The 21,940-nt window shown below is 47.5% G+C and overlaps 1 protein-coding gene across 6 annotated transcripts in view; it reads left to right on the top strand.

The window, feature by feature from the left end:
• ALG9 (ALG9 alpha-1,2-mannosyltransferase) overlaps positions 1 to 21,940 on the top strand; it is a 579,895-nt gene that overhangs the window by 267,492 nt on the left and 290,463 nt on the right. For all 6 annotated transcript variants that reach the window (XM_063943252.1, XM_063943251.1, XM_063943255.1 and 3 more), the window contains exon 9: positions 4,587 to 4,709. In XM_063943252.1, coding sequence (XP_063799322.1) covers positions 4,587 to 4,709 — 123 coding nt within the window. The remainder of the gene's footprint in view (positions 1 to 4,586; positions 4,710 to 21,940) is intronic.

Consider the following 21,940-nt stretch of genomic DNA (forward strand, 5'->3'; position numbering starts at 1 on the left):
TCTGCCTCGCCTAGGCATGATCCTAGACACAGACCAGAAGAGGGTTTATCTCCCGATAGAGAGCTCAGGAGCTCATGACACTGGTCAGGAATCCATTGAAAACCAAAATAGGTGTCAGTGCATCACTGCACTCGAGTCCTGGGAAGGATGATGGCATCATACGAGGCCATCCCCTTCGGCTGGTTCCATGCAAGGACAATGGAACTTACTGGACAAGTGGTCCGGATCACATCTTCAGATGCATCGGTTAATCACCCTATCCCCCAGGGCCAGGGTGTCTCTCCTGTGGTGGCTGCGGAGTGCTCACCTTCTCGAGGGCCGCAGATTCGGCATTCAGAACTGGGTCCTGGTGACCACGGATGCAAGCCTCCGAGGGTGGGGGGCAGTTACACAGGGAAGAAAATTCCAAGGTTTGTGGTCAAGCCAACAGACTTGCCTTCACATCAATATCCTGGAACTAAGGGCCATATACAACGCCCTAAGTCAAGCGGAGTTCCTGCTTCGCGACCAACCGGTTCTGATCCAGTCAGACCGCAGGGGCTCATGTAAACCGCCAGGGCGGCACAAGGAGCAGGGTGGCGAGGGTAGAAGCCACCAGAATTCTTCGCTGGGCGGAGAATCAAGTAAGCGCACTGTCAGCAGTGTTCATTCCGGGAGTGGACACGACCTCCACCCGGGAAAGTGGTGACTTCATCAGGAAGTCTTCACGCAGTTTTGCAAATTGATGGAAACTGCCTCAGGTGGACTACATGGCGTCCCACCTCAATAAAAAGATAAAAAAGGTTTTACGCTGGGTCAAGGGACTCTAAGGCGATAGCTGTGGTCGCACTAGTAACACCGTGGGTGTTCCAGTCGGTCTATATATTCCCTCCTCTTCCTCTCAGACCCAAGGGCTGAGAATTGTAATAAACGGAGGAGTGTGAACAATATTCTTTGCTCCGGATTGGCCAAGAAGGACTCGGTACCAGGAGCTGCAAGAAATGCTCTCAGAGGACCCATGGCATCTGCCTCTCAGTCAGGACATGTTGCAACAGGGACCCTGTCTGATCCAAGACTTACCGCGGCTGCGTTGGACGGCATGGCGGTTGAACGCCGGATCCTAGCGGAAAAAGGCATTCCGGATGCAGTTATTCCTACGCTGATAAAGGCTAGGAAAGACGTGACAGCAAGACTTTTTCACTGTATATGGCGAAAATAGGTTGCTTGGTGTGTGGCCGGGAAGGCCCTACAGAGGAATTCCAGGGGGTCGATTCCTGCACTTCCTACAGTCAGGAGTGACTATGGGCCTAAAATTAGGATCCATAAAGGCCAAGATTTCGGCCCTATCCCTTTTTCTCTCAAAAAGAACTGGCTTCACTGCCTGAAGTTCGGACGTTGTTACAGGGGTGCTGCATATTCAGCCCCTTTTGTGCCTCCAGTGGCACCTTGGGATCTTAACGTGTGTTGGATTCCTAAAATCACACTGGTTTGAGCCACTTAAGACCGTGGAGCTAAAATATCTCACGTGGAAAGTGGTCATGCTTTTGGCCTTAGCTTGGACTAGGCTTGTGTCAGAATTGGCGGCTTTGTCATGTAAAAGCCCATATCTGATCTTCCATATGGAAAGGGCAGAGTGGAGGACTCGTCCCCAATTTCTCCCTAAGGTGGTATCATCGTTTCATTTGAACCAACCTATTGTGGTGCCTGCGGCTACTAGGGACTTGGAGGATTCCAAGTTGCTGGACGTAGTCCGGGCCCTGAAACTTTGTTTCCAGGACGGCTAGAGTCAGAAAAACTGACTCGCTATTTATCCTGCATGCACCCAACAAGCTAGGTGCTCCTGCTTCAAAGCAGACTATTGCTCGCTGGATCTGTAGCACCATTCAGCTAGCACATTCTGCGGCTGGACTGCCGCATCCTAAATCAGTAAAAGCCCATTCCACGAGGATGGTGGGCTCTTCTTGGGCGGCTGCCCGAGGGGTCTCGGCTTTACAACTTTGCCGAGCTGATACTTGGTCGGGTTCAAACACTTTTGCAAAATTCTACAAGTTTGATACCCTGGCTGAGGAGGACCTTGAGTTTGCTCATTCGGTGCTGCAGAGTCATCCGCACTCTCCCGCCCGTTTGGGAGCTTTGGTATAATCCCCATGGTCCTTACGGAGTACCCAGCATCCACTAGGACGTCAGAGAAAATAAGAATTTACTCACCGGTAATTCTATTTCTCGTAGTCCGTAGTGGATGCTGGGAGCCCGTCCCAAGTGCGGACTCTCTGCAATACGTGTATATAGTTATTGCTTAACTAAAGGGTTATTGTATGAGCCATCTGTTGAGAGAGGCTCAGTTATTGTTCATACTGTTAACTGGGTATAGTTATCACGAGTTGTACAGTGTGATTGGTGTGGCTGGTATGAGTCTTACCCTGGATTCCAAATCCTTTCCTAGTAATGTCAGCTCTTCCGGGCACAGTTTCCCTAACTGAGGTCTGGAGGAGGGGCATAGAGGGAGGAGCCAGTGCACACCAGATATAGTACCTAATCTTTCTTTTAAGAGTGCCCAGTCTCCTGCGGAGCCCGTCTATTCCCCATGGTCCTTACGGAGTACCCAGCATCCACTACGGACTACGAGAAATAGAATTACCGGTGAGTAAATTCTTATTTTATTACCAGTTATTTATATAGCGCACACATTCCGCAGCGCTTTACAAACAATATTTGGCCATTCACATCAGTCCCTGCCCCAGTGGAGCTTACAGTCTATATTCCCTATCACATGTACACCACACACATTCACGCTAGGGTTAATTTTTTTGTGAGCCATTTAGCCTACCAGTATATTTTGGGGTTTTGGGAGGAAACCGGAGTACCCGGAAGAAACCCACGCAAGCACGTGGAGAATATACAAACTCCACACAGGGACAAGTTTATAGCATAGTCAAGTTAATAGAAACTGCAAAGTGTTTGTATATGGAAGCTGCAGTAGTTTCAAGACATATTTGCTGATAGTTTAATGGGACATTGACCCTATTTCTGCCCACCACTGAGGCTCAGGCATAACTAGTCAACCTGTTTTAAGGTACTTTAGTTTCTGTATTTTTTTAGATGTCTTTCTTTCATTTATTCATTTTTTGTTGTGTTCCTACTGATGGATGAAGTTCATAAAGAGCTCAAATGTTGTGAAGGCCAAACGTCCATGGTGAAACACATGTTATAACCTGTCTGTGTTAGTGTCATCTTCTTGGCTATGTTGGCTACACATGTAGTCAAAAACTAAACTGAAATTTTAATTTTCAGTCTGTTTGGAATAAAGAATGATCAGGTTCTATTTCTGCCATTGCTTGTTCTCTGAAGAATTTAAGTGATAGCTTAGAGCCCTTTGGGCGCAAAACAGGAGTATTTGAAGTTAATGAAAACCTGCGGGCGTTTAAATGGCATGTAATATAGTACTCTTAGATGTGCTGCTTGCTTTCTAGCTCAATTAAGTACCCTTGACATGTTTCATTGCACATCAAGTGTTTAATCATTTGTTACAAGAGAAGTGTGCAGTACATTGTGTAAGCTCTTGTGTGATTTCAATCACATGAAAAATGAAAGAGCCGTTCATTGGGGAAGCGGTTAAAGTACCGCTAATCAGGATACAGACTGGCGGTGAAATGCCGACGCCAGAATACTGGCAACACAGGCTATGTCCACGACACCAATAGAGGGAGAATAGAACCTGTGGCGAGCGCGGCGAACCACTGGGCCAGCAGCTCGGCGAGCGCAGTGAGTCCGCAAGGGGATTTTTAGTGCTCACCCCACTGCCGGCATTACAGCAGACAAGTTGCTGCTGTCGGGATCATTACAGCCGGGATCCCGTCGGCCGACATTTAATATTGATCCCGTTCATTGTATAGATACAATAGGGCTCCACACTGGTTCTGCAATTAAATCCTTTTAGTATCTACATTTTTTAGTAAATTAGCATCATCAGGAAAAATCTTTCTAGCAAACGATGCAACCGAAGCTGCTGACCTTTGCAGTGCTTTGACACAACGGTTAGCAAAGACTCTCCATAATGATGATATTGGAAATAATATAAATAAAACCGTATTAAAGCTATTTTGTCTAATTTTTAGTTTGTGTAGTAAACCTTTACAGTTAATGGGTGGAGTGTAATAGCCTGAGAGGAGCAGACTCTGTGGGACTTTGTGCGAGTCTGCCCGCATTTTTAAAGCGGCAATCATTTACACAGGAAAACAAGGTTGGTTATGCCATGTAAATGATTGCCTCTTTAAAAATACGGGCAGACTCACACAAAGTCCCACACAGGTGCAGCTCACAGGCTGTTGTATTTCACCCAACGTTTTTAAATTCGTTTATGAATTCCCCCCCCCTTGTTGCACATACAATGTTAGGGTGACATCCACTCTGGTATCACGAAATGCATGTGGTGTCCCACTGGTTGGAAATCTCAGTACAACTTCACTATTATTTTGGCAACTCATATCCTAATATTACATCATTTACTAAATCAGCGCACTTCTTTAGGATGTCTGTTGTAGTGAAATATAGTTTCCATACACATAGATTGCATGGAATGTTAATGGTTTGATTTGCTTTATTTGCAGGCACCGAACCTTGGACTTTCTATTTCATTAATGGTTTCCTCAACTTCAACATTGTCTTTGTAATGGCCCTATTTGCTTTGCCCCTGACGTGGCTGATGGAGCGCCTGTTGCAGAAGATAAACAGTAAGGATTTAGGAAGTGTCCTTCATTATTGAAGAAACATAAGGCCTCTCCATAGCGCTGCTAAAATACAGAAAAATTTGTATTGGCATTCTGGACTAGCAAATATGAATCAAATGTTTCTGTTTTTTTATGTCTATACTACAAGTTTTGGGATTTAAGTTGGGAAATTGACACATGGGGGGGAATTCAAATGTTAGAAAAGTCAGTTGGGTGTCTGTTTTTTCCTATCTAATAGACAGGAAAAAACAGACACCCAACCGACTTTTCAAACATTTTAATTCCCCCATAGAGGATTATTGGTGTAATAAAAATATGTTAAAATTGCTTTATAGTCACATTCACACAATCAACCCCTTTTCATGATTGTGGCCAAAAAACATGTCTGTGATGAGTTCACAGACCTATGTGTTTATGCCTGAAAATCTTAAATTTTTTTGGTGCAAAACATGGGGGATAATTGAATTGGTAGAGAGAAAAAGTAGAAAAGAATTTTGAGGCTACATAAATTCCTCCCAGAGTGTAAAAGCATGCACTACAGTCAGTGAGCTGGCCATTCTTTGTATGCACCATTTTTAGTGGAGTCTCTTCCTTCAGAGACCTTTCCAGACCCTTTTTCTTGTGCGCCAATCTGTGTGTCCCCTGATTGTGTTTGTCAAAGCACAACACATTGAAAGCGTATGACCCCTTATTACACATTATGCCCACTCAGTATAGCCCCTTACTACACATTATGCACACTCAGTATGGCCCCTTACTACACATTATCCCAGCACAATATAGCCACTTATTACACATTATGCTCGCACAGTATGGCCCCTTATTACACATTATGCCCACACAGTATGGCCCCTTATTACACATTATGCCCACACAGTATGGCCCCTTATTACACATTATGGCCACACAGTATGGCCTTTATTACACATTATGCCAGCACATTATGGCCCCTTATTACACATTATGCCAGCACAGTATGGCCCCTCATTACACATTATGCATTATGCAGTATGGCCCCGTATTACACATTATGCTCACACAGTAAGAACCCTTATTACACATTATGCTCACACAGTATGGCCCCTTATTACACATTATGCAGGCACAGTATGGCCTTGTATTACACATTATGCGCACAGAGTAAGAACCCTTATTACACATTATGCTCACACAGTATGGCCCCTTATTATACATTATGCCAACACAGTAAGGCCCCTTATTACACATTATGCCAGCACAGTATGGCCCCTTATTACACATTATGCCAGCACAGTATGGCCCCTTATTACTCATTATGCCAGCACAGTATGGCCCCGTATTACACATTATGCTCACACAGTAAGAACCCTTATTACATATTATGCTCACACAGTATGGCCCCTTTATTACACATTATGCTGGCACAGTATGGCCCCTTATAACATATTATGCCAGCACAGTATGGCCCCTTATTACACATTATGCAGGCACAGTATGGCCCCGTATTACACATTATGCTCACACAGTAAGAACCCTAATTACACATTATGCTCACACAGTGTGGCCCCTTATTATACATTATGCAAGCACAGTATGGCCCCTTATTACATATTATGCTCACACAGTATGGCCCCTTATTACACATTATGCCGGCACAGTATGGCCCCTTATTACACATTATGCCAGCACAGTATGGCCCCTTATTACACATTATGCCAGCACAGTATGGCCCCTTATCATACATTATGCCGGCACAGTATGGCCCCTTATTACACATTATGCTCACACAGTATGGCCCCTTATTACACATTCCCTTATTACACATTATGCCGGCACAGTATGGCCCGTTATTACACATTATGCCGGCACAGTATGGCCCATTTCTCTGACGTCCTAGTGGATGCTGGGAACTCCGTAAGGACCATGGGGAATAGCGGCTCCGCAGGAGACTGGGCACAAAAGTAAAAGCTTTATGACTAGCTGGTGTGCACTGGCTCCTCCCCCTATGACCCTCCTCCAAGCCTCAGTTAGATTTTTGTGCCCGGCCGAGAAGGGTGCATGCTAGGTAGCTCTCCTGAGCTGCTTAGAGTAAAAGTTTAAATAGGTTTTTTTATTTTCAGTGAGACCTGCTGGCAACAGGCTCACTGCATCGTGGGACTAAGGGGAGAAGAAGCGAACTCACCTGCATGCAGAGTGGATTGGGCTTCTTGGCTACTGGACATTAGCTCCAGAGGGACGATCACAGGCTCAGCTTGGATGGGTCCCGGAGCCGCGCCGCCGGCCCCCTTACAGAGCCAGAAGAGCGAAGAGGTCCGGAAAAATCGGCGGCAGAAGACGTTCCTGTCTTCAATAAGGTAGCGCACAGCACTGCAGCTGTGCGCCATTGCTCTCAGCACACTTCACACTCCGGTCACTGAGGGTGCAGGGCGCTGGGGGGAGCGCCCTGAGACGCAATAAAACACGTTTTAAACCTTATATGGCTAAAGAAATGCATCACATATAGCTCCTGGGCTATATGGATGCATTTAACCCCTGCCAGTTTTCCTAAAAAAAGCGGGAGAAAAGGCCGCCGAAAAGGGGGCGGAGCCTATCTCCTCAGCACACAAGCGCCATTTTCCCTCACAGCTCCGCTGGAAGGACGGCTCCCTGACTCTCCCCTGCAGTCCTGCTACAGAATCGGGGTAAAACAAGAGAGGGGGGGCACTAATTGGCAGATAATACAAATACAGCAGCTATAGAAGGGAGAAACACTTATATAAGGTTATCCCTGTATATATATAGCGCTCTGGTGTGTGCTGGCAAACTCTCCCTCTGTCTCCCCAAAGGGCTCGTGGGGTCCTGTCCTCTATCAGAGCATTCCCTGTGTGTGTGCTGTGTGTCGGTACGATTGTGTCGACATGTATGAGGAGGAAAATGATGTGGAGGCGGAGCAATTGCCTGTAATAGTGATGTCACCCCCTAGGGAGTCGACACCTGACTGGATGGTCGTATGGAAGGAATTACGTGACAGTGTCAGCACTTTGCAAAAAACTGTTGACGACATGAGACAGCCGGCAAATCAGTTAGTGCCTGTCCAGGCGTCTCAAACACCGTCAGGGGCTCTAAAGCGCCCGTTACCTCAGATGGTCGACACAGACCCAGACACGGATACTGACTCCAGCGTCGACGGTGACGAGACAAACGTAATGTCCAGTAGGGCCACACGTTACATGATCACGGCAATGAAGGAGGCTTTGAACATTTCTGATACTACAAGTACCACAAAGAGGGGTATTATGTGGGGTGTGAAAAAACTACCCATAGTTTTTCCTGAATCAGATGAATTAAATGGTGTGTGACAAAGCGTGGGTTTCCCCGATAAAAAACTGCTGATTTCTAATAAATTATTGGCATTATACCCTTTCCCGCCAGAGGTTAGGGCGCGTTGGGAAACACCCCCTAGGGTAGATAGGGCGCTCACACGCTTATCAAAACAAGTGGCGTTGCCGTCTCCTGATACGGCCGCCCTCAAGGAACCAGCTGATAGAAAGCTGGAAAATATCCTAAAGGGTATATACACACATACTGGTGTTATACTACGACCAGCAATCGCCTCAGCCTGGATGTGCAGCGCTGGAGTGGCTTGGTCGGATTCCCTGACTGAAAATATTGATACCCTGGATAGGGACAGTATATTATTGACTATAGAGCATTTAAAGGATGCATTACTATATATGCGAGATGCACAGAGGGATATTTGCACCCTGGCATCAAGAGTAAGTGCGCTGTCCATTTCTGCCAGAAGAAGTTTATGGACACGACAGTGGTCAGGTGATGCGGATTCCAAACGGCATATGGAAGTTTTGCCGTATAAAGGGGAGGAGTTATTTGGGGTCGGTCTATCGGACCTGGTGGCCACGGCGACGGCTGGGAAATCCACCTTTTTACCCCAGGTCACCTCTCAGCAGAAAAAGACACCGTCTTTTCAAACTCAGTCCTTTCGTCCCCATAAGGGCAAGCGGGCAAAAGGCCACTCATTTCTGCCCCGGGGCAGAGGAAGGGGAAAAAGACTGCAGCATGCAGCCTCTTCCCAGGATCAGAAGCCCTCCCCCGCTTCTGCCAAGTCTTCAGCATGACGCTGGGGCTTTACAAGCGGACTCAGGCACGGTGGGGGCCCGTCTCAAAAATTTCAACGCGCAGTGGGCTCACTCGCAAGTGGACCCCTGGATCCTGCAGGTAGTATCACAGGGGTACAAATTGGAATTCGAGACGTCTCCCCCTCGCCGGTTCCTGAAGTCTGCTCTACCAACGTCTCCCTCCGACAGGGAGGCAGTATTGGAAGCTATTCACAAGCTGTATTCCCAGCAGGTGATAATCAAGGTACCCCTCCTACAACAGGGAAAGGGGTATTACTCCACGCTGTTTGTGGTACCGAAGCCGGACGGCTCGGTGAGACCGATTTTAAATCTGAAATCATTGAACACTTACATAAAAAGGTTCAAATTCAAGATGGAGTCACTCAGAGCAGTGATAGCGAACCTGGAAGAAGGGGACTATATGGTGTCTCTGGACATCAAAGATGCTTATCTCCATGTCCCAATCTACCCTTCTCACCAAGGGTACCTCAGGTTTGTGGTACAAAACTGTCATTATCAGTTTCAGACGCTGCCGTTTGGATTGTCCACGGCACCACGGGTCTTTACCAAGGTAATGGCCGAAATGATGATTCTTCTTCGAAGAAAAGGCGTATTAATTATCCCTTACTTGGACGATCTCCTGATAAGGGCAAGGTCCAGGGAACAGTTAGAGGTCGGAGTAGCACTATCTCAGGTAGTGCTACGTCAGCACGGGTGGATTCTAAATATTCCAAAATCGCAGCTGATTCCAACAACACGTCTACTGTTCCTAGGGATGATTCTGGACACAGTCCAGAAAAAGGTGTTTCTCCCGGAGGAGAAGGCCAGGGAGTTATCCGAGCTAGTCAGGAACCTCCTGAAACCAGGACAAGTGTCAGTGCATCAATGCACAAGGGTCCTGGGAAAGATGGTGGCTTCTTACGAAGCGATTCCATTCGGAAGATTCCATGCAAGAACTTTTCAGTGGGATCTGCTGGACAAATGGTCCGGATCGCATCTTCAGATGCATCAGCGGATAACCCTATCTCCAAGGACAAGGGTGTCTCTCCTGTGGTGGTTGCAGAGTGCTCATCTTCTAGAGGGCCGCAGATTCGGCATTCAGGACTGGATTCTGGTGACCACGGATGCCAGCCTGAGAGGCTGGGGAGCAGTCACACAGGGAAGAAATTTCCAGGGCTTGTGGTCAAGCATGGAAACGTCTCTTCACATAAATATCCTGGAACTAAGGGCAATTTACAATGCCCTAAGTCAAGCAAGGCCTCTGCTTCAGGGTCAGTCGGTATTGATCCAATCGGACAACATCACGGCAGTCGCCCACGTAAACAGACAGGGCGGCACAAGAAGCAGGAGGGCAATGGCAGAAGCTGCAAGAATACTTCGCTGGGCGGAAAATTATGTGACAGCACTGTCAGCGGTGTTCATTCCGGGAGTGGACAACTGGGAAGCAGACTTCCTCAGCAGACACGACCTCCACCCGGGGGAGTGGGGACTTCACCCAGAAGTCTTCCACGTGATTGTAAACCGTTGGGAAAAACCAAAGGTGGACATGATGGCGTCTCGTCTCAACAAGAAACTAGACAGATATTGCGCCAGGTCAAGGGACCCTCAGGCGATAGCGGTGGACGCTCTGGTAACACCGTGGGTGTACCAGTCAGTGTATGTGTTCCCTCCTCTGCCTCTCATACCCAAAGTATTGAGAATCATAAGAAGGAGAGGAGTAAGAACTATACTCGTGGCTCCGGATTGGCCAAGGAGGACTTGGTACCCGGAACTTCAAGAGATGCTCACGGAGGACCCGTGGCCTCTACCTCTAAGAAAGGACCTGCTCCAGCAGGGACCTTGTCTGTTCCAAGACTTACCGCGGCTGCGTTTGACGGCATGGAGGTTGAACGCCGGATCCTGAAGGAAAAAGGCATTCCAGATGAAGTCATCCCTACCCTGATCAAAGCCAGGAAGGATGTAACCGCGAAACATTATCACCGCATTTGGCGAAAATATGTTGCGTGGTGTGAGGCCAAGAAGGCCCCTACAGAGGAATTTCAACTGGGTCGTTTCCTGCATTTCCTGCAAACAGGACTATCTATGGGCCTAAAATTAGGGTCCATTAAGGTTCAAATTTCGGCCCTGTCAATATTCTTCCAAAAAGAACTGGCTTCAGTGCCTGAAGTTCAGACGTTTGTCAAAGGGGTACTGCATATACAGCCTCCTTTTGTGCCTCCAGTGGCACCTTGGGATCTCAATGTAGTGTTGAGTCTCCTAAAGTCACATTGGTTTGAACCACTCACCACTGTGGAATTAAAATATCTCACATGGAAAGTGGTCATGCTGTTAGCCCTGGCTTCAGCCAGGCGTGTCTCAGAATTGGCTGCTTTATCATATAAAAGCCCTTACCTAATTTTTCATTCAGACAGGGCAGAACTGAGGACTCGCCCTCAATTTCTCCCTAAGGTGGTTTCAGCGTTTCACATGAACCAGCCTATTGTGGTGCCTGCGGCTACTAGGGACTTGGAGGACTCCAAGTTGCTGGACGTAGTCAGGGCCCTGAAAATATATGTTTCCAGGACGGCTGGAGTCAGAAAATCTGACTCGCTGTTTATCCTGTATGCACTCAACAAGCTGGGTGCTCCTGCTTCTAAGCAGACGATTGCTCGTTGGATTTGTAGTACGATTCAGCTTGCACATTCTGTGGCAGGCCTGCCACAGCCAAAATCTGTAAAAGCCCATTCCACAAGGAAGGTGGGCTCATCTTGGGCGGCTGCCCGAGGGGTCTCGGCTTTACAACTTTGCCGAGCAGCTACTTGGTCAGGGGCAAACACGTTTGCTAAATTTTACAAATTCGATACCCTGGCTGAGGAGGACCTGGAGTTCTCTCATTCGGTGCTGCAGAGTCATCCGCACTCTCCCGCCCGTTTGGGAGCTTTGGTATAATCCCCATGGTCCTTACGGAGTTCCCAGCATCCACTAGGACGTCAGAGAAAATAAGAATTTACTTACCGATAATTCTATTTCTCATAGTCCGTAGTGGATGCTGGGCGCCCATCCCAAGTGCGGATTGTCTGCAATACTTGTATATAGTTATTGTTACAAAAATCGGGTTGTTTATTGTTGTGAGCCATCTTTTCAGAGGCTCCTACGTTTATCATACTGTTAACTGGGTTCAGATCACAAGTTGTACGGTGTGATTGGTGTGGCTGGTATGAGTCTTACCCGGGATTCAAGATCCTTCCTTATTATGTACGCTCGTCCGGGCACAGTATCCTAACTGAGGCTTGGAGGAGGGTCATAGGGGGAGGAGCCAGTGCACACCAGCTAGTCATAAAGCTTTTACTTTTGTGCCCAGTCTCCTGCGGAGCCGCTATTCCCCATGGTCCTTACGGAGTTCCCAGCATCCACTACGGACTATGAGAAATAGAATTATCGGTAAGTAAATTCTTATTTTTTACACATTATGCTCACACAGTATGGCCCCTTATCAGAGACGTAACTTGGGTAGGGCGAGCAGGGCATGTGCCCTGGGCGCCGTGACGGGCACAGATAAGGGGGGTACCCGGGCCGCCATCCAGGACATCGCTCCTGCCCACGTACCCACAGCCGCCGTCACTGCCAGCGCACCTGTACGCCGCCGAGCAAGTCCCGCTGTGGTGCTCGGCGGCGTTACTGCTGCTGCCGGGAGCGTGACAGCGATGCCAGTGTCACGCTCCCTTAACTTCCACCTGCCGCTGAGTGCTGAGGATGGAAAAGGGGGATCCCTGCGTTTGAGGGGACGGGCCTGCTGTTGCCGGCGGGACCCACAGACGATGGCGGAGGAGAGGCCGCGGCCCGGGTCTGAGGAGGACAGCGATGAGGCGGAGGAGGCTGAAGATGCTGCAGAGGCCCCGGTGCGAGTCAGTGGAAGATGAAGGGGAAGAGGCCGAACTTCTGCCTGCCACTGAGAGGTGAGGGGGAAGGGGGGGGGGGACACACTAGACAGTGACACACAAAGAGACTACCCCCTCTCCCCCTCTTCCCCTCTTCTATGCCTCTCTATGTTTATAGTATTATAGTATACCCCTCCACCCCTATTTCTCTAACGTCCTAGTGGATGCTGGGGACTCCGAAAGGACCATGGGGAATAGCGGCTCCGCAGGAGACTGGGCACAAAGTAAAAGCTTTAGGACTAGCTGGTGTGCACTGGCTCCTCCCCCTATGACCCTCCTCCAAGCCTCAGTTAAGATTTTGTGCCCGAACGAGAAGGGTGCAATCTAGGTGGCTCTCCTGAGCTGCTTAGAGTAAAAGTTTAAATAGGTTTTTTATTTTCAGTGAGTCCTGCTGGCAACAGGCTCACTGCATCGTGGGACTAAGGGGAGAAGAAGCGAACTCACCTGCCTGCAGAGCGGATTGGGCTTCTTGGCTACTGGACATTAGCTCCAGAGGGACGATCACAGGTTCAGCTTGGATGGGTCCCGGAGCCGCGCCGCCGGCCCCCTTACAGAGCCAGAAGAGCGAAGAGGTCCAGAAAAATCGGCGGTAGAAGACGTTCCTGTCTTCAAATAAGGTAGCGCACAGCACCGCAGCTATTGCTCTCAGCACACTTCACACTCCGGTCACTGAGGGTGCAGGGCGCTGGGGGGGAGCGCCCTGAGACGCAATAAAACACGGTTTAAACCTTATATGGCTAAAGAAATGCATCACATATAGCTCCTGGGCTATATGGATGCATTTAACCCCTGCCAGTTTTCCTAAAAAAAGCGGGAGAAAAGGCCGCCGTGAAGGGGGCGGAGCCTATCTCCTCAGCACACAAGCGCCATTTTCCCTCACAGCTCCGCTGGAAAGACGGCTCCCTGACTCTCCCCTGCAGTCCTGCACTACAGAAACAGGGTAAAACAAGAGAGGGGGGGCACTATTTGGCAGTTAATATAAATACAGCAGCTATAAAAGGGAGAAACACTTATATAAGGTTATCCCTATACAGATATAGCGCTCTGGTGTGTGCTGGCAAACTCTCCCTCTGTCTCCCCAAAGGGCTCGTGGGGTCCTGTCCTCTATCAGAGCATTCCCTGTGTGTGTGCTGGGTGTCGGTACGATTGTGTCGACATGTATGAGGAGGAAAATGATGTGGAAGCGGAGCAATTGCCTGTTTTAGTGATGTCACCCCCTAGGGAGTCGACACCTGACTGGATGGTCGTATTTAAGGAATTACGTGACAATGTCAGCACTTTGCAAAAAACTGTTGACGACATGAGACAGCCGGCGAATCAGTTAGTGCCTGTCCAGGCGTCTCAAACACCGTCAGGGGCTCTAAAGCGCCCGTTACCTCAGATGGTCGACACAGACCCAGACACGGATACTGACTCCAGTGTCGACGGTGAGGAGACAAACGTAATGTCCAGTAGGGCCACACGTTACATGATCACGGCAATGAAGGAGGCGTTGAACATTTCTGACACTACAAGTACCACAAAAAAGGGTATTATGTGGGGTGTGAAAAAACTACCCGTAGTTTTTCCTGAATCAGATGAATTGAATGAGGTGTGTGATAAAGCGTGGGTTTCCCCCGATAAAAAACTGCTGATTTCTAATAAATTATTGGCACTATACCCTTTCCCGCCAGAGGTTAGGGCGCGTTGGGAAACACCCCCTAGGGTAGATAAGGCGCTCACACGCTTATTAAAACAAGTGGCGTTACCGTCTCCCGATACGGCCGCCCTCAAGGAACCAGCTGATAGAAGGCTGGAAAATATCCTAAAAGGATACTGGTGTTATACTGCGACCAGCAATCGCCTCAGCCTGGATGTGCAGCGCTGGAGTGGCTTGGTCGGATTCCCTGACTGAAAATATTGATACCCTGGATAGGGACAGTATATTATTAACTATAGAGCATTTAAAGGATGCATTACTATATATGCGAGATGCACAGAGGGATATTTGCACCCTGGCATCAAGAGTAAGTGCGATGTCCATTTCTGCCAGAAGAGGGTTATGGACGCGACAGTGGTCAGGTGATGCGGATTCCAAACGACATATGGAAGTATTGCCGTATAAAGGGGAGGAGTTATTTGGGGTCGGTCTATCGGACCTGGTGGCCATGGCAACGGCTGGAAAATCCACCTTTTTACCCCAGGTCACCTCTCAGCAGAAAAAGACACCGTCTTTTCAAACTCAGTCCTTTCGTCCCCATAAGGGCAAGCGGGCAAAAGGCCACTCATTTCTGCCCCGGGGCAGAGGAAGGGGAAAAAGACTGCACCAGGCAGCCTCTTCCCAGGAGCAGAAGCCCTCCCCCGCTTCTGCCAAGTCTTCAGCATGACGCTGGGGCTTTACAAGCGGACTCAGGCACGGTGGGGGCCCGTCTCAAAAATTTCAACGCGCAGTGGGCTCACTCGCAAGTGGACCCCTGGATCCTGCAGGTAGTATCACAGGGGTACAAATTGGAATTTGAGACGTCTCCCCCTCGCCGGTTCCTGAAGTCTGCTCTACCAACGTCTCCCTCCGACAGGGAGGCAGTATTGGAAGCTATTCACAAGCTGTATTCCCAGCAGGTGATAATCAAGGTACCCCTCCTACAACAGGGAAAGGGGTATTATTCCACGCTGTTTGTGGTACCGAAGCCGGACGGCTCGGTGAGACCGATTTTAAATCTAAAATCCTTGAACACTTACATAAAAAGGTTCAAATTCAAGATGGAGTCACTCAGAGCAGTGATAGCGAACCTGGAAGAAGGGGACTATATGGTATCTCTGGACATCAAAGATGCTTATCTCCATGTCCCAATCTACCCTTCTCACCAAGGGTACCTCAGGTTTGTGGTACAAAACTGTCATTATCAGTTTCAGACGCTGCCGTTTGGATTGTCCACGGCACCCCGGGTCTTTACCAAGGTAATGGCCGAAATGATGATTCTTCTTCGAAGAAAAGGCGTCTTAATTATCCCTTACTTGGACGATCTCCTGATAAGGGCAAGGTCCAGGGAACAGTTAGAGGTCGGAGTAGCACTATCTCAGGTAGTGCTACGTCAGCACGGGTGGATTCTAAATATTCCAAAATCGCAGCTGATTCCAACAACACGTCTACTGTTCCTAGGGATGATTCTGGACACAGTCCAGAAAAAGGTGTTTCTCCCGGAGGAGAAGGCCAGGGAGTTATCCGAGCTAGTCAGGAACCTCCTAAAACCAGGACAAGTGTCAGTGCATCAATGCACAAGGGTCCTGGGAAAGATGGTGGCTTCTTACGAAGCGATTCCATTCGGAAGATTCCACGCAAGAACTTTTCAGTGGGATCTGCTGGACAAGTGGTCCGGATCGCATCTTCAGATGCATCAGCGGATAACCCTATCTCCAAGGACAAGGGTGTCTCTCCTGTGGTGGTTACAGAGTGCTCATCTCCTAGAGGGCCGCAGATTCGGCATTCAGGATTGGGTCCTGGTGACCACGGATGCCAGCCTGAGAGGCTGGGGAGCAGTCACACAGGGAAAAAATTTCCAGGGCTTGTGGTCAAGCATGGAAACGTCACTTCACATAAATATCCTGGAACTAAGGGCCATTTACAATGCCCTAAGTCAGGCAAGGCCTCTGCTTCAGGGTCAGCCGGTGTTGATCCAGTCGGACAACATCACGGCAGTCGCCCACGTAAACAGACAGGGCGGCACAAGAAGCAGGAGGGCAATGACGGAAGTTGCAAGGGTTCTTCGCTGGGCGGAAAATCATGTGATAGCACTGTCAGCAGTGTTCATTCCGGGAGTGGACAACTGGGAAGCAGACTTCCTCAGCAGACACGATCTTCACCCGGGGGAGTGGGGACTTCACCCAGAAGTCTTCCACATGATTGTGAACCGTTGGGAAAAACCAAAGGTGGACATGATGGCGTCCCGCCTCAACAAAATACTGGACAGATATTGCGCCAGGGCAAGGGACCCTCAGGCAATAGCTGTGGACGCTCTGGTAACACCGTGGGTGTACCAGTCAGTATATGTGTTCCCTCCTCTGCCTCTCATACCCAAGGTACTGAGAATCATAAGAAGGAGAGGTGTAAAGACTATACTCGTGGCTCCGGATTGGCCAAGGAGGACTTGGTACCCGGAAATTCAAGAGATGCTCACGGAAGACCCGTGGCCTCTACCTCTAAGAAAGGACCTGCTCCAGCAGGGACCATGTCTGTTCCAAGACTTGCTGCGTTTGACGGCATGGCGGTTGAACGCCGGATCCTGAAGGAAAAAGGCATTCCGGATGAAGTTATCCCTACCCTGATCAAAGCCAGGAAGGATGTAACTGTGCAACATTATCACCGTATTTGGCGTAAATATGTTGCGTGGTGTGAGGCCAGGAAGGCCCCTACAGAGGAATTTCAACTGGGTCGATTCCTGCATTTCCTGCAAACAGGACTGTCTATGGGCCTCAAATTAGGGTCCATTAAGGTTCAAATTTCGGCCCTGTCAATATTCTTCCAAAAAGAACTAGCTTCAGTTCCTGAAGTTCAGACGTTTGTCAAGAGGGTACTGCATATACAGCCTCCTTTTGTGCCTCCAGTGGCACCTTGGGATCTAAATGTAGTTTTGGGATTCCTAAAATCACATTGGTTTGAACCACTCACCACTGTGGACTTAAAATATCTCACATGGAAAGTGGTAATGCTGTTAGCCCTGGCTTCAGCCAGGCGTGTCTCAGAATTGGCGGCTTTATCCTATAAAAGCCCTTACCTGATTTTTCATACGGACAGGGCAGAATTGAGGACTCGTCCTCAATTTCTCCCTAAGGTGGTTTCAGCATTTCACTTAAACCAGCCTATTGTGGTGCCTGCGGCTACTAGGGACTTGGAGGATTCCAAGTTGCTGGACGTAGTCAGGGCCCTGAAAATATATGTTTCCAGGACGGCTGGAGTCAGAAAATCTGACTCGCTGTTTATCCTGTATGCACCCAACAAGCTGGGTGCCCCTGCTTCTAAGCAGACGATTGCTCGTTGGATTTGTAGTACAATTCAGCTTGCACATTCTGTGGCAGGCCTGCCACAGCCAAAATCTGTAAAGGCCCATTCCACACGGAAAGTGGGCTCATCTTGGGCGGCTGCCCGAGGGGTCTCGGCTTTACAACTTTGCCGAGCAGCTACTTGGTCAGGGGCAAATACGTTTGCAAAATTCTACAAATTTGATACCCTGGCTGAGGAGGACCTGGAGTTCTCTCATTCGGTGCTGCAGAGTCATCCGCACTCTCCCGCCCGTTTGGGAGCTTTGGTATAATTTCCATGGTCCTTTCGGAGTCCCCAGCATCCACTAGGACGTTAGAGAAAATAAGAATTTACTTACCGATAATTCTATTTCTCATAGTCCGTAGTGGATGCTGGGCGCCCATCCCAAGTGCGGATTGTCTGCAATACTTGTACATAGTTATTGTTACAAAAATCGGGTTATTATTGTTGTGAGCCATCTTTTCAGAGGCTCCTCTGTTATCATGCTGTTAACTGGGTTCAAATCACAAGTTGTACGGTGTGATTGGTGTGGCTGGTATGAGTCTTACCCAGGATTCAAAATCCTTCCTTATTGTGTACGCTCGTCCGGGCACAGTATCCTAACTGAGGCTTGGAGGAGGGTCATAGGGGGAGGAGCCAGTGCACACCAGCTAGTCCTAAAGCTTTGACTTTGTGCCCAGTCTCCTGCGGAGCCGCTATTCCCCATGGTCCTTTCGGAGTCCCCAGCATCCACTACGGACTATGAGAAATAGAATTATCGGTAAGTAAATTCTTATTTTTATGCCTCTCTATGTTTATAGTATTATAGTATACCCCTCTCCCCCTATTCTATGCCTCTCTCTGTTTATAGTGTTATAGTATACCCCCCTCCCCCTATTCTATGCCTCTCTTTGTTTAATGTATAGTATACCCCCCCTTCCCCTATGCCTAAGAGAGGCATAGAATAGGGGAAGAGGGGTATACTATAAACAAAGAGATGCATAGAATGGGGGGAGGTACACAGAAAGAGAGACATAGAATAGGGGGGGCATACACAAAGCAGAGGCAAGTCGCCCCCGCTACTATTGTTGTAGTAAAACTCTGCATCTACTGTATTTATATCCGAGTGCCGCCACCATTGTGAGTGAGTGTGTGTGTATGTATGTATGTATATGTGTGTATATATATATATATATATATATGTGAATTTCGTCTCATTCAGTCTGCTTTAATGTGAATTTCGGGTCATCCTGTGTGCTATAATATGAATTTCGGCTCATCCTGTGTGCTATAATGTGAATTTCGGCGCATCCTGTGTGCTATAATGTGAATTTCGGCTCATTCAGTGTGCTTTAATGTGAATTTCGGGTCATCCTGTGTGCTATAATGTGAATTTCGGGTCATCCTGTGTGCTATAATGTGAATTTCGGCTCATTCAGTGTGCTACGATGTGAATTTCAGCTCATACAGTGTGCTATAATGTGAATTTCAGCTCATTCAGTGTGCTACGATGTGAATTTCAGCTCATACAGTGTGCTATAATGTGAATTTCGGCTCATTCAGTGTGCTATAATGTGAATTTCGCCTCATTGTGTGCTATAATGTGAATTTCGGGTCATCCTGTGTGCTATAATGTGAATTTCGGCTCGTCCTGTGTGCTATAATGTGAATTTCGGCTCATCCTATGTGCTATAATGTGAATTTAGGCTCATACCGTGTGCTAAAATGTGAAAGGTCTAGTATTAAATAGTATAAGAATAGTATAAGGTCTAGTACTAGTATAACCAGCACTAGATAGTATAAGGGGTCCTACTACACTGAAGGACACCACTCCTTTTGAGTGGCCACGCCCCCTTTTCCGGAGCATAATTACACCCTTCACTTTTCCATACCCTTACTTCAAAACTTCCACTTCAACCACTGCACCTACATCTATACATACACACCCTGACATCTTTATATACAGTCACACCTATTTGTGTAGGAGATGATGATGGTAAGGTGCATGTGGAATTATAAAGAATGTTCCCAGTATGACATGAAACAGCTGGCGTGTCATGTTGGCACATCCTATTTTCAGTGTCCACGCCCCCTCATGGACATTTTTTTCAGAGTGCGCCAGTGGCGTGCGCACATACTTTCCTTTTGTTTGTTTTTTTGTTTTTTGGGGGGAAGGGGGGCGCGCCATTATTGATCTTGCCCTGGGCTCCAAAAACCCTAGTTACGCCTCTGCCCCTTATTACATATTATGCCAGCACAGTATGGCCCCTTATTACACATTATGCCAGCACAGTATGGCCCCTTATTACACATTATGCAGGCACAGTATGGACTCGTATTACACATTATGCCAGCACAGTATGGCCCCTTATTACACATTATGCAGGAACAGTATGGCCCCTTATTACACATTATGCAGGCACAGTATGGACTCGTATTACACATTATGCTCACACAGTAAGAACATTTATTACAAATTATACCAGCACAGTGTGGCCCCTTATTACACATAAAGATATAAGGGTAGTTTTCCCCCAGAGTGATCATTTACTTTATTTCAGTCTTTATAGAAATGCAGCCTTAACATTGGTAGTTTGTTGTCCATTATAATATGCAATCAAACAAACGCTTCCAGTTATAGTTTCAACCCCCACCCCACCCCAACCTGTAAAACAGTAAATCATGTCCTATGATCAAGAAGTAAAGTGCCATTTTAATAGACCAGCTCAGTCAACTTTGGAAATTGCCCTTCTGTTCTCATGTGACATCCAGAGCCGGCCATAGGCAAACTAGGCAATTGCCTAGGGCATTTGATATGCCTAGGGGCATCAGCAGCTTCTGCTGATTAAAATGATATGCGGCATGCCTATATTCTGTGTGTAACATTTCATATGCAGATACAGCCACAGTCTCACACAGTATATAGGCATGCTGTATATCATTTTAATCAGCAGAAGCTGCTTGTGCATCCTAGCCACATAGCAATGCAAATAAGATGCATTTTCATAAAAAAAAGGTGTGCCAGACGTTAGCATTGATGCAAGATTTATGAGGACACATCTGTATCCAAGCAGAGGCAGAGGTCACAGTGTTAGTGGCAGTGTGAGTGCTGTGTGCATGTGAGTGGGTTGGTTGTGCAGTAGTGTTCGGAATATGTGTAAGGAGCATTATGTGTGTCATGGAAAAATGCATTAATAATGTGCAACATATGTGTAAGGGGCACTATGTGTGTTATTATGTGTATAGGGGCACTAATAATGTGCAGCAAATGTGTAGGGGGCACTATGTGTGTCATTATGTGTATAAGGGCATTAATAATGTGCGGCATATGTGTAAGGGACATTATGTGTAAAAGGGCATTAATAAAGGTTGTCATAATGTGTAAGGCGCATTATGTTTATAAGGACATTAATAAGGTGTCTAATATGTGTAAGGGACATTACTGTGTGGAATTAGGTATATAAATGCATTACTAATGTGTGGCATTATTTGTATAAGGTGCTCTACTATGTGGCGTTGCATATAGAAAGGGCACTACTGTGTCATCTAATGTGAATAAAGAGCAATAGAATGTGGTGTAATGTGAATAAGGAGCAATTCAGTGTGATGTAATGTGAATAAGGGGCTCTACTGTGAGGAGTAACGTTTATAAGGTAAAGTGATGCTACTGTGGGATGTAATATGAATTATGGACACTATCGCAAGATAAAATGTGAATAAAGTTGCAGTACTGTGTGGCGTAATTGGAATTGGTGTTAATATTGTGTGGCCATGCCCCTTGCCAGCAAAAACACACCCCTTTTTGGGCTGTGTGCCAAATGTGCGAACTGTTCCTATTTAAAATATAGGGGGTACAAACACCAAAATAAGGACTGCTATAGGTGAGGGGTGATGGTGCTGGGAAAAAGGTGCAAGGTCAGAGGCGGAACCAGCGGTGGTGCTAGGGGGCACCAGCCAAAATTTTACCTAGGGCATCAAATTGGTTAGGGCCAGCTCTGGTGACATCTCATTGCAAGTCACTATACACACTAAGCACATATTAGTCTTTTTATTGTTAGCTAGTGTGATTTCTGTGCCTGCTTACCAAAGACTACTGTACATGGTATCTTAACATAAGCCATTTATGTGTATTTTATCATTAAATGTAGATGGTCTGTGTGTACAAAAATTTCTGGAAACCATTCATTCGATGTGATAGTCTCTGCTATGTATTACAGAAGAAGGGTG

The sequence above is a fragment of the Pseudophryne corroboree genome, chromosome 10 (genome assembly GCF_028390025.1).
Source record: "Pseudophryne corroboree isolate aPseCor3 chromosome 10, aPseCor3.hap2, whole genome shotgun sequence".
Lineage (NCBI taxonomy): Eukaryota > Metazoa > Chordata > Amphibia > Anura > Myobatrachidae > Pseudophryne > Pseudophryne corroboree.